The sequence below is a fragment of the Rhagoletis pomonella genome, unplaced genomic scaffold (assembly GCF_013731165.1).
Source record: "Rhagoletis pomonella isolate Grant_MI unplaced genomic scaffold, Rhpom_1.0 Rhpom_scaffold_00005, whole genome shotgun sequence".
Lineage (NCBI taxonomy): Eukaryota > Metazoa > Arthropoda > Insecta > Diptera > Tephritidae > Rhagoletis > Rhagoletis pomonella.
Window position 1 is genome coordinate 81,849,737 of NW_023458559.1, and position 17,979 is coordinate 81,867,715.

General features: G+C 33.2%; 3 protein-coding genes and 1 pseudogene across 4 annotated transcripts in view; 2 read left to right on the top strand and 2 right to left on the bottom strand.

Moving 5' to 3' along the window:
• Positions 1-17,979, bottom strand: part of LOC118739691 (serine/threonine-protein kinase unc-51-like) — a 57,566-nt gene that overhangs the window by 22,069 nt on the left and 17,518 nt on the right. The gene's annotated exons all lie outside the window — the stretch shown is intronic.
• The window catches only part of LOC118739694 (slit homolog 1 protein-like), a 33,199-nt gene that overhangs the window by 13,028 nt on the left and 2,192 nt on the right, over positions 1-17,979 (top strand). The window lies entirely within an intron of this gene.
• Positions 2,329-7,056, bottom strand: LOC118739692 (annotated as a pseudogene).
• The window catches only part of LOC118739695 (slit homolog 1 protein-like), an 8,715-nt gene continuing 2,192 nt past the window's right edge, over positions 11,457-17,979 (top strand). Inside the window, exons 1-5 of one of the 2 annotated variants that reach the window (XM_036471187.1) lie at positions 11,457-11,963; positions 12,511-13,334; positions 16,772-17,249; positions 17,304-17,576; positions 17,863-17,976. In XM_036471187.1, the coding sequence (XP_036327080.1) occupies positions 13,282-13,334; positions 16,772-17,249; positions 17,304-17,576; positions 17,863-17,976 (918 nt within the window). In that variant the 5' untranslated portion in view covers positions 11,457-11,963; positions 12,511-13,281. The remainder of the gene's footprint in view (positions 11,964-12,510; positions 13,335-16,771; positions 17,250-17,303; positions 17,577-17,862; positions 17,977-17,979) is intronic. The other variant, XM_036471188.1, reaches the window with a different exon arrangement.

Below are 17,979 nucleotides of genomic sequence, written 5' to 3' on the forward strand. Positions count from 1 at the left end.
ACCGCGTATGTGAGGCTGTATAAATTATTTTCTAGAGAGTAAAAACAGTCATATTTGAGAATGGTTGCCTTTTTTAAATAGCCATCATAAGTTCTGGATAGTATATTTCAGGAAGGATGAATTTTTGGCAAAAAATTCCAGTTATGCGGCTTTGTACTTTAAACGACGATATGTACATACGTACATACTTGTAAAAAGCACATAAGTATTTAAGGAGTAAGTTCGAAAGAAGGAACTTTTTTATACAAACTGGCAATTTTCATGTACGAATACATGTTGGGGGCATACACCTACATATGTACATATCGATCGTCCTCTGCAATAACTTAGCAACTCAAAAAAACCCTCACTATAGAAATTAGGGATCTTAATCAAACAAAACTTCATCTTAACACTCTGGCATACAACGTAAGATTATCTTTAATTACTGACATTTATTCTAGTACATATCGCTTATTTACTTCAATAGTGTCATAATCCAAAAAAATTCAAATATTGAGCTAAGTATGCAGAAATCATCGCAACCTTTAATGTTGTGTAAAAATTTCATAGCTGTATTGATTACCAGTATCTCACTAGAACCAAAATAGGTTTTCATTTTTCATTTGTGCTGGTTCACAATAAAAAGTGATCAAAAACCACAGCCAACGATATCGTATTACTCGTCACGTAAAAACACATTTTTCATACGATATGCTTGCAAGCGTTTATAGTCTACCGTATAAAAATTCATAATAGGGGGTTTATCATGAATGGGAACGATTTCGGGTGAACGAAATTTCACATAGAAATTTCGAAGTTGGGATAACTGCTGTCAAAAAGCCAAATACAATTTCAATTTTGAGATACATAGGGCGTTTTTAATCCGCATTATGAGCCCCTATCTCTTCAATCAAATTCTGAGATGGGGTGTTCTTTAACCAAATTCAAACCAATACTCAGGTGTCGATATGTAAACTCAAAACTTTAAAGCCGTTTTTGTCGAGTTTCCATTTTTTGAGTTATGACACTATTGAAGTAAATGAGCGGAATGGTAATTACATATTTACGTATGTATTTATTAAACTCATTCATGTGTTAAAAGGTAAAATTTTAGTTTAAGAGTAATCAATTTTTATTAGTGTATTATTACATTCCTCTCGGTTTAAATTGATACATTGTAAGCATTTGTTTTAATGACACACTACATTCATAAATGAATTTGGAAGTTATTCCATTTTTCCATCAGAGATACATATATGAACAATATATTCGTGTATTTCCGTTGTGATCATGTAATTGTCAATTGTTAAAAAACAATAAAATTTATCAATAATTCTCATAATCTGAAAATTTATTAAAAATTTACTGGCATCATTTTTAGGATGATGAGCGGTCTAATCATATAATCATAGATGTTAATGTATTTTTTATCTGCATATTGATAGTACATAACTGAACACTTGTAATATATTGGCGTTCACTCCATAGTTACATAATAAATATACTATTTATATCGTCACCTGAAATGCAAAAAGACGTAACAACATTGTAACTCAAATGTAAAAAGTCGTGACAAATAATTTTTCTTTTTCATAAAATGATGTGCGAGTTGTAATTCAATGATGGACATATCAATCAAAAAATGAATTTTGCATTTTTTATTAGTTGCTTCTTTTTTATTTCAGCGACGATGTTTGTTACGTCTTTTCGCAATTCAGGTGACGATATGTAGATATGTATATTAGGGTGGTAAAAAAAAGTAAAGCAAGAATTTTAGTACTCTCGCCCCTAGGATTGTTATATACACAAAAATATACCTCGCTTTTTTATTTTGAAATCAAAAAATATTCAGAGGTCGTTCAAAGCGCTAAAAGTTGTCTATGCATGTATTTTATATGGGGAAAAAATTATTTTTCGTAGAAATGATATGGAATTCTTCAAAATCAATATTTTTCGATTGGAAAACTCTGTTTCTCTTCAGGAGACTTCCAATAAATAACACCCAATTGTTTAATTAACCATTTTTAATATTATTTTATATAGGTTCCCCAAAAATGCAGATCAATGTATAAGCTAATAACTGTAAGGGTACATATCATACCTTGAAGTATTTACATACATAAATAAATTTTAAAGTAAAGACTTTTTTGGTAAAGCGAAAATTGCATTATTTAATATATGTATATATATATATATATATATATATATATATATACATGGATGAATGTATTTTCGTGGTACACCTTTAATTCAATCACATACGCTCGCTCTCAGGGTTATATAAAATATTGGTTAAATATTAATTTACTTAAATAAACTTTCAGGTGCTGCAGAACAGTGGCTTGAGTGGTCAGAAATTTTCAAATTCATGACCAAAATATAAAAGTTCGAAAATGAAGAGTAAACTCTGAATTCAGAACCTTAAGAGTTTTCATCGGTGACATATATGTACCCTTGCTGCTGCAAAATATTTAAACGCTTCTCCACTGCGTCACGATCTGAAAAAGACAAACAAAGTATTTGCGCTATTTGTATAGATAATTTAAGTTTGTTTCGCAGTTATACATTTATTCAGTAACATCTTGTCCTGTGGATGGTTGCATTTCTGTACCAACGAATGCAGCAGTATGTGCGCCGTATTATAGCGTTCAAAGCAATTTTTTGTATTACTTAGCAACTCGTCCAAGGCGGCCGCTTGACACTAGCGAATAATGAAACAGAATGAACGAAATTATTTTTTTAGATACATATCTACATATGTATATCCATATCGCAAACGTTCTCAAAAAGGGACTCAACTCAAGGACCAAAAATTATAAAGTTGGAATCAATATACACTTTTGAAAAATGTCTGCGAGATGTCTCTTTTTCCAATTATTGTGATCTAATTGCACTTGTTATTTAAAATTCACATCGTTTTTCAATTGAGTAACCGAGTATCTTTTCGTATCACCACATTAACCTTTACACAAAAAAGGAATAATAAACTGTCTACTCACCATATCCAAAGCATAGTCATAGAGGATTTTGTCAGCTGTAATGTTGAATGCATTTGCTTTTTGCAACAAACCAGAAACATTTAATTTTTTTGATTCGAATAAAATTGATCGATATTTGGAGTTCATTGTAAGCAAAGCTATATAAAAGGATTGTATATGTTATTTTTGTACATACCGTGCCTATAACACATATTAATTTTATTTTGAATCAAGTTTACCCACCATTCTTGACGTTTGATGAGGGTTTAAGATTTCCACTACGTAATTGTTGGGAAGCCAAATTCAATCCACTCGAAAGGAGATGCAAAGCACGTACCAACAACACTAGCCGCTCAGCTCGTTTACAATGTTCAGGCGCATGTGGCGGTATGGACTGCTGGTCAGAGGAGGTTGCACCCACAGCCATTAGCGCTGAAAGAGGTGCACAACGGGAATCCGCAACCTCTTGTATGCAGTCGGTAAGTGCCAAAACAAAATTCAATTTGGAAAGTGTTTCATTATGCTCGCGGTCCATGAGTGTCTCCTCCGACAGTTCAGGTGCATGGAAAGTATGAAGTTGATGCCCTTCTACGCCGGTGGCCCGACTGCTAGCTGTATCCAGCAAACTTTGCAAGCCTCCCGTAGCACCTAGCTCTGGTAATGTAAATGCACGCGGACCCAACACGTGATGCTGATTGTTATTTTCTGATCCACCAGACCCGGAACCCAGTGAACCGACCGAACCGGGACCCACAATAAGTGTGGGACTACCCAAAGTAGGCAATTTAGCTAATGTAGACGGAAGAACTGGCGAACTGTGGCCTGAACGCCGCAGAGGAGACTGTGTTTGTGTACCAGGGCTTACTTGCCAAGTACAAGGTGCACTTGGTGGTGGCGTCTCCGACAATGAACTACCGGAAGCTGAACGCCGACGTGCAGGCGGGGTGCCAATGGCAAACTGCACTGCTGGCGGCGAAATGGAATTAATATCGCTGCTGACACTAGTCTTGCGATGTTCAGCACGTTGTTTGACGCTGATTGGCTGTGACCGAGGAAACTGTTGCCCGCTCACGCCGACAACCGTTTGCTTTGGTGACGATGCCACTGCAATATTATTAGAGTTATTAGATCACATGCGTTGAGCTTTGATGTTAGCTGCATAATTACCAACAGCTGGAGACGCATTCGTTCCAGCCACAGGATCAACTGTATTTGTCGAGAACCGACGAGCTGGTGCAGGAACCGGCTTTGGTTCTGAGATTGGTAGACTGCTTGGGCGTGGTGGACTTGAATGATTAGTCGTTTGTGCAGCTTGGCATGCGGCTGAATGCCTGATTTGAAGAAAATGGGAACGTTTAGGTTTAATTAATTCACCATCTGTACGATTTTCATACTTTTTCTCATATTCGATGACAGTTTGATCTTCTGGGAGATTCTTAGGCACCAGAACAAAGTCATCTGAGTCTTCTGGGGAACCAGATGAAGCGCTATTATTCTCGCTGTCGCAAAGCACGCCTACGTTCGTGATGGTAGCGCAAATAGCCGGATTCTCTACAACGGAAACTAAAAGTAAATATAAAGACACAATTAAGTTTATTAATACACCTTTATATGCCAAGGAATATAATTATAATCTTTCATATGTATTTCAAAGTAAATGTTTGTGGTTGGCTACAACCATCCATACCTGTATTATCGTCTTGTTGTACTGCAGCAGCCTCAACGTCAGCTTCGCAAAGCTGCTGCAGTTGTTGAAGTTGCTGAAGAGGACTTTTCGTTTTTGTTGGCGGAGTGGTTGCCAAACTTAATTGTGGGGGAACATCCGCTGGAAACAATTATAATCATATATACATACATAAGAAAAGTATGTACATATTTACGTACATATATGCATATATGTATGAACATTAGTGTGTTCCAAAAATGCATGTGAAAAAGTAAAGTCGGAATTTTTATGCTCTCACCCCTAGGATTGTTCTATACCGAAAAAAATATATCCCTATTTTTTTTTTTTAATTAAAAAATATTTAAGAGGTCGCTCAAAGCGCCAACGTTTTCCAGGTATTTCATATAGGGAAAAAGCAATTTTTTGTAGAAATGGTATAGAATTCTTAAAAATCAATATTATTCTATCCGAAAACTCTGTTTATCTGCAGGAGATTCCCAACAATAATACTAAATTGTTTATTTAACAATCTTTTCGTCGCAACTATAATTTATAGGTCCGCCAAAAACCCACAGAAACCCGAAAAATGTAGTGGGGGGGCCAATAAAAAATCGTTAGTATTGAAAAAATGGTTAAATAAACAATTGAGTATTATTGTTGAAAGTCTCCTGAAGAGAACTAGAGTTTTCCGATCGAAAAATAGTGATTTTCAAGAATTCTATACCATTTCTACGAAAAGTTGTTTTTTCCCCATGTAAAAATACATGGAAAACTTTGAGCGCTTTGAGCGACTTCTAAATATTTTTTGATATCAAAATAAAAAAGGTGTATACTTTTTTTCGATATAGAATAATCCTGAGGGGTGAGGGCATTACAATTCCGACTTTAAATTTTTTTTTGGACCACCCTAATGTACATACATATAAATACGTATGTATTGCATGTGCGAATAAACTTCGAGTTATTTTGACTTACTAGGAGAAACAGAAGTGGTGATTTTTTTGCCCTGTAAGAAACGATGACTGAAAAAAACTCTCAAACGAAATTCTGTCCTTTGCATTGCGCCGCAGCAAACATAACAGCAAGTCACGTAAATCCGGTGAGACCCCGCTGGGTATTCTGTGAAACAATGAATACATGATTAAAAAAAATACTTAAAATAATCGTTATTTTGATTTCTTTTGGTATGAAGATTTCTATTTTATTGAGCTGATATAGTTGCTATTTGATGATTTTTATCATTTTTATAAAGAATAATCGTTATTTTTGGACCTTTATTTAATCGATAAGCGTTTTGTTTTTTTATTTTTCCAATCTTAAGACCGCTTCGAATTCTTTTTAACCTCCAAAATGGTTCTGATATGATCGAAAATATCGAAATAACAAAATAATGATGAAATACAGTGCCTCAAACAAATTGTAACATGTTGTATACATACATATCGCATGTTTAATAACATATAGAATCATTTCGAAATTTATATTTTGTATAAAGTTTTAAACTTTTGCTTAACATGTTGTTAGTCTCTGCATGGTCGGAAAAAATCCTACACGATAATGTATTTTTGATCTTAAATATAAAAATTACAAAATAACGATAACATAAAATAAAAAAAGAAATTCTATTTAAAGGGATAAAGTTTTATTTTTACTATACAAATCATAACAGTTAGGTCCCTGCTAAAATCAAAATCTTGGATGTTCATTATTGACACTACATACGAACAGTATCCGTTATATTTGAACAAGTATGTACATACATATATATATAAATAAATAAGCTCTTACTTTGGCGCCAAGTTGGCATTCTTTTCGTAATATCCCTTCAATTCATTCGGAGTTTGTGCAAAGAATGGTGCTTTGCCAGTCAGACATTGATACACGATGGTACCCAAAGACCAGAGATCAGCTTTTGCATCGTATTGTAAAGACATTATAACCTCAGGAGCCTAAAATAATATAATTGAATTGCGAATTACTAAAAAATATACTGTCACCACTAACCATGTACATGGGTGAACCGCAAAGTGTAGCCGCCATAACACCCTCATTTAGGAAGCGTGCAAAACCAAAATCCGCTGCAGATAGATGCAGAAGCAAGGGGAATAATGTTTATATTTTGTAAATGAATGTAATGAAATATCACATAAATGTTGACCTACCTATTTTCAATGTGATTTTCGACGGCGCAGGCAAAGTTTTGCCATAATTGTGCGACAACAATATATTTTGTGGTTTAAGATCACGATGCACAATTCCTTTAGTGTAAAGCGCTTTCATGGCACCGGCTGCAATACAATTGAGAATAACAACGCCAACACCTTTCTAAATTATTTAAATTTACCTAATTGTATGAGAAAGAGTCTGACAGTGTCCTCACTCAGAGTTCCCTTTACAGTGAGATAGTCCGCCAAATCACCGCCGTTGCAATACTGTAATTACAGAGGATATTAAACATCGAAAATCTACATACAAAACATATGTACTTAAAAATATGTCAACTAACAACAAACACATGGGAAAATCCATAGGTACATATCGTTACCATAATTCACAAAGGCCCTAACCAACAAATTTTTAATTATAAATGATCAAAAAACATTATAAAACAAGTAAGAGCAGCGCTGTCTTCGGCTATGCCGAAGGCTTAATACCTTTCATGAACATCTGCAATTTTTAGTTTAACAGATTACTGATTTTGAATACATCTGCATACATCGATAGAGGAGTTACATACTTATATAAAAAATCGCATCTAAACATTCAGAGGTATGGAAGATATACTTTATATGGCACCAATCTAAGTGATTTTCACTGCTATGTGATCGGTATATAAACCGGTAACACAATTTATTGGGTTTAGTTTCCTACATAAAGGAAATATATCGCAAAAACTGGTATCTGAACAATAAGTGGTATAGGAGATAAAGCTTATACAGCATAGATTTTGACGATTTTCTCAGTAGACTTTGTATTATTATTTATAAAATATCTTACGAAATTTATCGGTTTTAGCTGTTCAAATAAAGGAGTTTTACAGTAAAATCCCATATCTGAACAATCAGATGTATGGAAGGTATATGTTGTAGTCACCCAATCCTTGTTATTTTCACTGTAAGTATTCTGTTAATAATGAGTGAAAATGGTGCGAAATTTCATGTTCCTAGCTGCATAAATGGATGAATTATAACGAAAAATCTCATATCTGAACAATCAGTTGTATGGGAGCTATAGGTTATAGTTATCCGATCTTTTTAATTTTCACTGTAAGTTTTCTGTTGATAATTATTGAAAACAGTGCGGAATTTCCTGTTCCCAGCTATATAAATGGAGGAGTTATAACGAAAAATTTTATATCTGAACAATCAGTTGTATGGGAGCTATAGGTTATAGTGAACCGATCTTTGTAATTTTCACTGTAAGCATTCTGTTGATAATGAGTGCAAGTGCTGCAACGAAAAATCTCGTATCTGAACAATCAGTTGTATGGGAGCTATATGTTATAGTGGTCCGATTCTTCCGGTTCCGACAAATGATTAATACATTATAAAAATACACCCACCTAACAAATTTGATCCGGATATCTCGAAAACTGAGAGACTAGATTGCATACAAACAGACGGACAGACAGACAGACGGACAGACGGACAGACGGACATGGATAAATCAACTCAGCTCGACGTTCTGATCATATAAGTATACATTTTAATGGGTCTATCTCTTTTTGTTCTGGTACTTACAAACATCGGACCAAAGTTATAACACCATTTCATGCTCATGAAAGGTATAATGAATATGAAAAACAGGTAGGGCTTTTTAAAAAATGGCATGTAACTTCGTTGTTTTCTTGTTTTCGGTACTGGGACGTTAAGATTTTTACTGAAGGTGTATTTTAATACATCCCACCAAAATCTATGAAAAAAGGAGTATCGAAAAAAGTGTTGGCTAGGGCCTTAGTAAATTACGCTAACGATAAATAAATATCTATGTACATATATAATCAACATATAATTCTATGCTGTGCAGTACATACATATGTACATGGATTCACATACTTTCATTTAAATATGCAAATTTATTTAATAGTTGTAAGCTTGACCATGCACGTATTCAAAATGTTTTATTAGAAAATAAGTGTCAAGAAAGAGATAAATGAAAATAAAAAGTATGATTCTCCTAGTTAAAAATCGGACGTTCAAAAAATCTGCGCCAATGCGAAAGAATTAAAGTCAATCAGCAACGGTTAAGATAATAAAGTGAAAAAATTAAGCGCCATTGCTATCATCTGAAATGGTTGTGGGCGGCTAGTCAGTCAGTGCAGTGAACGTTTCTTTACACTGTGAAAAGACAAAATAGATAGATAGTGCGAATGTAGTGCAGCATCCGCTGACCTTGACGTCAATGCGAAAAATTACGCATGTGTTTAAGTTCGGCTAGAAATATGTTATCTGTGCAGATCATCAGAATGCATTCCAAAAGAGAAAAGATCAGGAATAAGAGTAGTTAAGTGGCAACTAATTGTAGTTCAACCGAAAAATAGAGGAATACAGGTGTATTATATTCATGCTTGTTCTTTTCACATGATATTGTATGAAGAAACTTTCATTTTTCTCACAAACGTTAAACGTTGTCATGAAAATAAATAGACCAAAGTTGTAGATCATATCAAGCCCTAATTGCCAAAAAGACGTAAGCGAAATTTTTTTTTCAAAATTTTATTTACATATAATGCAGAAAGAATGCATCTAAGTATATTCTTTAGGAACATTTCTGCATCAAAAAGAAAATTTTGAAAACAATGTCAAAATTTTTAATATTAGGGATGCAAACGATAATATCGGTTCAATTTTCGATGTTTGCCATCGACGTTTACAATTTACTAACATCGCGAAATTGACGATACATCGATGGAAGATTTACCGATGTTTTAAACATCGACTTTAAGACTCTCCGACTTTCTTTCGGTATGTTTGACTGACCTTAAATTTATTATTAATTCAGACTTTTTTTTGTTATTTATGGCCCTATAACAATTATATTCAACAAATTTATTGAGCTTGAGGCCGCTTCTTATGAAAACTGTTATTGAAAATCAACAATAATTTACAAAAGGTAGAAGTTATAGCTGCTATTTGAGAGACCACCACATCTCCTCAGTGACCGCGGTTGAAGAAGTCTGATTAGTAGATGTGGTGATCTCCCATTTTTCATAAAAAAACGGCCTCAAGCTCAATAAAATTGTTGGATTCATTCTGCATGCTAATAACCTAGCCGTTAAAACAGAACAAACACCCCTTAGAATTTCAACAAGATCAGGCCTATGATCTTTAGGACCGAACGACTATACGATGGTATGCATTTTGATTCTAATAATAGAAAGGGTATAGAAAGGATAATAAAATACAAGAAAATACATTCATAATTATTAAAGTATTCAATATTGCTTTAAATTTAACTAGAAATTAACAAATTGCAGAACATCGGAAACCATAGATATATCGATGTTTCTCTGGCGATGTATTTTAGCCTCGAACCACGTAAATGATTATAGAAAGAAAAGAAGATACCCAATGGGGATATTTCCGTAGCCTTGAAAAGCCCTTTCACGGTGCACAGATTGCATAGTAAAAAATCGGTTTTGCCATGGGACAGCTTTGCATACCGTGCAAGAACTTTGCAAGACTTCGAGAATAGCTCCAATGTATGTATGTATGTATGTACATGATTAGATACATACATAGTATGTATGGTGAAATATTGATTGCAGGACATACTACATATGTACATACAATAAAAGTGAAGTTAAATAAAAGCTTGTAAAATTTAGGGAAAGCCTTTCACTGTTTTTTTGTTTTTTGTAGCAGCTCACTACACTTTGTAACATACAAAAAATTTCTTTATGGAACAAATCTGGTGGATTGTGCATGGTATTTTTTTGAAGAACACTATTTTTTACCAATTTTTATAAGGTTAAGGAGTAATTTTGGGTCAATGCCAGTATTTTTCCGTGAAACGGAATACCATTAGCTTTCAAAACCATTTTGTTTCATATCAAAGTATTGCTTCTGTCGAAAGCGCTACGATTTATTCGCATGGAGTGTTCATAAAGCACACTGCGTGGCGCAGGTGTCGAAATATTTGAAAAATTCGTATTTATAGTCCGATTTGTTTCATATTTAGAACATATACGGATTCAGGGTGTAAAAACCTTTCATAGAGTGAAGGTTAAATTAATATACAAATTTACATACGTACATACCTATTTACATACATATAAATATGTACATATATTTACAACTCCTTTAATATAATGCATATATATTGTTCAATGGCATACCAAGTGATAGTGAAAGTTCTTAAAACTATTTTTCGTTAATTTGTATCTGCATACAAAACTAATGGAAGTCATACTTAATACATATACCCATTTGGGGGATTCACAACGGTGTCGAAAGTGTCGTAAACTTTTAAAGTTCAAATAAATATTTACAGAACTTTAAACGACAACCAACTATTTTTTAACACTGCAAAAATTCATAATATGACTTTTATGGTACTTTGCGAGCCCCCTTAGTATATTTTTAAGGCGTTTAAAGTTTACGACATATAACAATACGACACTTACGACACCCCAATTATATGTAGAAAAGTCTTAAATATTTTTTTTCAATAAACAAAAATTTGACCAAACTGAAACACTGGTTTCCTCCAACTAAGCAATGGCTCTCTCAATCTCTCTCTCTCTCTCTTTGTGATTTCCCAGCCAAAAATTTCTGCATCATTTGCTGTGCTTCAAAAGCTTCAGCAACAAAATCAGTTATAGCTCAGCGCTCGAATTTAACAGTTTAGTGTGGCAGAGTTTGTCCGCATAGACATGATATTTACCCGTTCCACAATCGCCCAAGCAATCACTTAGTTGATGAGTCTGCTAAGCAATCCCGGCGTCGCAAAGTAAAACCAAGTAAAGTTTTGTAACTTCAAAACTGACTGAAACAAATCTGCCTTGACATGAATAAACGCATGGGCTATTTGTTGATAATTTAGTGCAAAAATTAAAAAAAAAAAAGTTAGTTAAAACAACATGACATGAATAAGAGCTACTGAGTGAAAAGCACCGGGAAATGTTTAATAAACATATGTACACAAAAACATACATAGTACTGCAGTGTTAAACGACTGCATATACATATGTACATATATGAAAAAACTAGAGGCAAAAACAAAGCTTTAATCGAATCATTTGAATCGTTCAAAGGTTAACTTTTTGTGATCGACAGCGTAATGGCGATAATAGAGGGAGCCTATACAAACAGTGTACGGATTGATACCGTGTTATTGTGTGTGAATCAAATGTGGTGATAATAATTTAAAAATTGCTAACACTGTTTTCTTTGTAAAAATATGCATTATAGCTACTTGCTGCGTTGAAAAAAATTGTTGACGTTTTCTTATGTCACCACCTACATATGTATGTATGTATGTGTACAAATTGCACTTGCCGGTTTTTGACATACGCATCTGCATACATACATACTTTAATACGTGCATATGTAATATTCGCAGAAAACAGCACATCGTCACCTGAAGTGCAAAAAGACGTAACAACATCGCAAATGGAATGGAAAAAGTCGTGACTAATATTTTAATTTTTTTTTTTTATAAAATGGTGTGGGGAGTTGTAATTCGATGAAATTTTTTTATTAGTTATGACTTTTTGCATTTCAGCGATGATGTTTGTTACGTCTTTTTTTTTGCATTTCAGGTGACGATAACAATGCTTTTATTAAAACCAGTGGTTTATGATTATACATAAATATCCATATGTGTATGCATACATATACATACATACATATATAAATATACATCTGTGAACCTTGTGCTTAGGTTTGTAAATAGCTGACGTTGTAAAATATCGAAAAATAAATTTAGAACCGGCTGAAGTGCAGAGGAAGTTAATGCAATCGCGCAACAAAAATGCATTCACAAATGAAAAATTCTCAAAAAATCATAACAAAAGCAATTATGATTTCAAACGTTTTCTCTCACTCTTAAAACCAAACGATTGAGAGTGAGAAATCGTCAATTACGACTAAATTAAATATTGTGATGAGAGTATAGGGTTGGCATCAGAAGAGATCACATTCCGGTGGTAAATTAAAGCTAATGAGAGTCGCCATTTGCTAGCGCGGGTTGGAACAGAATGGTCATTCGTTAAATTCGGCATGTCGACCTTTTCAGCCCATTGCGAGTGTGGTAATCAAGCGACAACGGAAACAACAGCATATTAAATGTTTTATGACTTTGAAAACATAAATAACACAATAAACAGTACATGGATCTAAATTTGTAATAGTCGTCGAAACGTACCGGTGCATTATTAAAAATTTATAACTGAAAATAAAAAGACTAATAATATACTACTCGTATATATGTACATACATACGTACGCAAAACATTAAATACGTACGCAAAGTGATTAAATAGAACAGAACAGAATAATTAACACGAAAGTATTCAATGGAATTAATTATTTATTAACAAAAATAAATTAAAATAAAATCAATGTGTGCTACATGAACCCAAATTTACATCTTTTAAGTGTTCGAAAGTACTCATTCGTAAATTGCAAATACATTTTGTTACTTTCCCAACAAAATGCTCATTTATTTTAAGTTCGGATTGCTCTTAATATTCATACTCAGTTTGAGGTAAAATAACTGTTTTTATTAATATTTTAATATTTTTATTGATGAGCATTGAACATTTAAAAAATCTACTATAACCATATGCGCCAATAAAATTTGCAGTTCAATTCTTTATTTTACATTTTATTGCTGCTATATTACTTTGTCAGCTATCTTCAATCAATCCAATTGACAACTCGCTCTATACTATATCATAATAATCGATAATAGTATTATCGCTTTTAAAAAAGCGTAAAGGTTTCAAAGTGCGAAGTTCATATAAAATGCGATTCAGTACCGAATAGCTATGAAATTATATGTATGTGTGGCAAAAATATATACAGATGTACATATGTATGCAAGTACGTAGTATATATCACACGGGTTTTAAAATTGTATACAAAAGTAATCACTTGGTATGCATTTATCCAACTCATTACAGTAAATTAACAGAAAAATTTTAAATGCTGTTGTCATATGAATAAAATGAAATGGACTTTAGACGAATAGCGTATAGCATATGTATATACATACATATGTATAATATTTTTTCTGTGCATTGGGGTTCAATTAATCATAAATAAGTATGTACACAGTTAGGTAATTGTTGAAATTAGCTGTTTATGATTTTTGGCGAACTTATCAACAAAGCGGTAAACCTTTGAATTGGTTGCAAAAGACGACAAAATTTATAGCTGCTACCTTTTTGAAGAACAATTTAAAATACTTCAAATTTATATAAACACTAACTAATCAATTAAAAGCAAAACAATACGGAAATATGATTGTATGTATAAATGTATGTATGTACGTACATATGTACATACAAACATACACACCTGAAATTCAAAAGGCCGTAACCAACATTGACACTGAAATGGAAACGTTGCGACTAATAACTTTTTTTTTACATATAAAATGATGTGATGAGTTGTAATTCTACAAAATGCATCATATCAATCAAAAATTAAATTTAGAGTTTTTGTTAGTTAGAACTTTTTGCATTTCAGTGACGATGTTTGTTATGGCCTATTGCATTTCAGGTGACGATAAGTAGAAATGTAAAAGAGGCGGCGAATTGAAACAAATGAGGGTTGGCAATTTTAGATACCCTCTAAATGAACAAACAAGAGCGACATAATGATAATAACGTATATACATACATACATATATCCATAGTAAAAGGCTGCCGTGAGTATGCATATGTACATACAAACGCATAAAAATGTACGTATATACTATGTATATATATACATAACTTGGTAGTGTCACACAATAGCGTTCGTTTTCGTTTCAGTCGTAAGAGATAATAATATCCTGAGGAGAACCCAGTTGATGACGTGAGTACCTGCGTTTATAAAATCGTATAAAGGAAGCACGTGAAGTGCAGGCGAAAAAAAGGTGTGAGCAAGAAAAAATTAGATCAAATGGGGTGTTTTTGTACATACATATGAGACATAGAAAGTCACAAAACTTTAAAAAAACTAAAGTTCTTATGTTGGGAATTTTTTCAAAATCGTGGGTTTTAATAAACACTGAAACTAATTTATTGATGTAGCTTATGTTTCAAAATGCTATTAGACCTTTCTAAAGTAATCTACCCAACTTTGTACAGGGCTGAATTTAAAAAGAAAATGGGTTAAGGCCTTTCTATATTAAGATAAGGTGTGATCTTACACATCTGCATAAGTATGCATGTATGTATCTGTACATTAAACTGCATCACCAAAATAAGTTGCGGTTTTTCCTCCATGACTACAAAATTTATTATATTTGAAGACGTCCACCAAAATATTTAGGAAAAATTTTAAGATTTGCCTGAGCTGGACCGATGAGAAAATACCTCCGAAAATGGAGTTATTTATGAATACAAATGCATAATTTCTTAAAGAATTTTTGAAAAAAAAATCCCCTCAGATGACAACGCAGTTTAAGCTTAAAAAATCTGCATACAAATATTTAAAAAATTTGTACAACGGAATCGTAATAATGAGATTTTTGATGCTCACTTGATGGAGCCAGCAAGCTGGTGTCGTATATTTCCCCTTTTATACAAAAAGGTCTTTGGTTCGATAAAATATTAACTTTTTTTCCAGAGTTAATTGTTTTTCTATACCAACCATTACTTATTGAAAATGTTTGCGTGTATACGTATATATGTATATGTAAGTAAAAAATTTTAGCTAACATTTTTAGCCCCAACGACTTTTCTTAGCTCTTCTTTAGCCCCTTTTTTAAAGGAATTCGCGGCAACACTACCAATGAGGTATCAGTGGAACATCGGTCCAGCTCACGTAAATCTTAATATTTTTCCGAAATATTTTGGTGCAAGTCTTAAAATAAAATAAAATGGAAACACAGTACCGATTTTTTTTGTATATAAAATAAATCACAAGCTTGAAAATTGACAAGGTTGCACCACCTAATATCAATAAGTTTATTTTTTTATTTGATAAATGGCTTAAAGGATATTTTATCTTTCGAAATGGCAATACATACATATATCTGTTTTTGATATCACTTTAGACAAACCCTCTTAAAGACGAAAACAATAAATAAGAGTCTTTATACTTTTTCGCACGCAATATAAACCAACCTATTTAAGATTTCTATTCTTTCAAAATATGTATGTATGTATCTGCGATTTTCTGCTCGGACAGAAAACCTTTCCTTTAAGGGAGGAAATTGATGTAAAATGAGGTCACACCTTTACAACCTAACTGTTATGTGCTATACAAAAGCAGATAAATGTTTAGGCAAATATGTATTTAAATGTTCAATGCTCTTAATTAATTCATACCAGACTTCAAAAACCGATAGATGGCTTTTGTTTGTACGCACATACATATGTATGTATGTAAGTATATCTTGCAAAAATGAGTTAAATCCTATAAAATAAATGACGAAAGTGCCTTTTTGAAATTGTATAATGTTTCAACAAAAAGGTACGCATAGCTAAATAGACTCCACGAGATTTTCAATTTTAACAACTTCTAATATATTAACAGCAAATTGTTTTTGTAAATGCAGTAAAAAAATTTGGCTAAATTTTATTTGTATGTACATCTATGTACATAAGTATTTCCATTATAGTTACACAATTAAATTTTTTGAACATTTTCTTCTAACCTTCGATGGAAATTTCTAAAAAATTTTGTAGATTATTGAATCAGAATCTATAGTCCAAGATGATACATAGGATAAAAATGGCGGAAGTCTAGTTCTAAGCCTAATACATGCAATATACTTTATACATACATACATACATACACACAAATGAATGAATGAACGTCGTGTTGTTGTTGACGGATGAGCCGACTTGTGCGGGGTTTAGTAGCCGCTACAACAACAACAATGAACGTCATCTTTTGGCTTGTTTGTGTTTGGCGTTCTTCTTCTTCTTCAAAACTCAAACATTAAACATCCAATTTAAGTATTGATACTGTTTTCCAACTATTTAGTGTTCAACATACGCAAGCTGCACCTCCGATACTAAATCACAACTCATCATACGATGACTATCCTGATGACTATGATTATTATGTTGAGAGCGAAACAGTTCGAAGTGCAGAGAAAATTACATTAGACATCATTAACCCAGATTACCATTCAATGTCAACGTCTACTGTGGCTAACACAATACCAACAACAAGTAAATCAAAAACATTATTTAGTATATCATCATACAGTTATCCACGCAGTAATCATGTGCTGGAGCCAAGCTGTCCCAAAGCCTGCCTTTGTTTAGAAGAATACAAACATATACTGTGCAATGGCGCTGGAATGACACAAGTCCCAAAGGATTTGCCGGCCACATCTCTTCTCCTCGATTTAAGTGAGAACTATATCGCGGAACTGCATGCGGAAGATTTTTCAAATATTACTAAAATTCGTGAAATCAATTTGAGCGGTAATAAATTGAAAACGATCAATAAAGAGGTATACTATATGCAGTACTGAGTCTGTCTACAGTAAAAATGGAAAATATTTTAGGTCTTTGTAGGATTGAAATATTTACAACGACTTCGGCTAACTGACAATCAACTGACACACATTGAGCCAGACGCGTTTTTAGGCACCGATCTAAGTGAACTGGATATAAGTAACAACACTATAGTATTGAGAAGTGACGGTCCCTTTCTTACTCAGTCGACTCTACGAAAGTTTGCATGTCGTAATTGCAGTTGGAGCCAAATATATGATGACACGTTCAAGGGTTTAGACGGCTTACAATCTCTGAAACTGGATCTCAATGATTTCGGAAAGGTGCGTATTGTGTGCGTGTTTATAGTACTGATAAGTATGCGCGCATATACAAGAAGAAGTACACATTTACTCACTTTGCCCCTTTACTTTTAAAAATAAAACCCAGTAAAGTTTTTGAGTTTAACGGTTCAATACCCAGGTAAACTGATGTACCTTGAATACAAGAATATGATTTTATGTACACATATAACTTAATAACAACACTAGTATGATAAAAGCTTTCGTTTCTCCAAAGCTCACCGCATATGTTTATTGACGTTTTTTCATTCCATCGTCATTCTGACAGAAAATCAATGTAAAAGCTTTTACGCCGCTGCAGAACCTTATTAAATTGCGACTGCCTGAATTGGAATCGGCAGAAGTCACCGAACTGTGTAATTTACTAAAAACTATTGACAACATA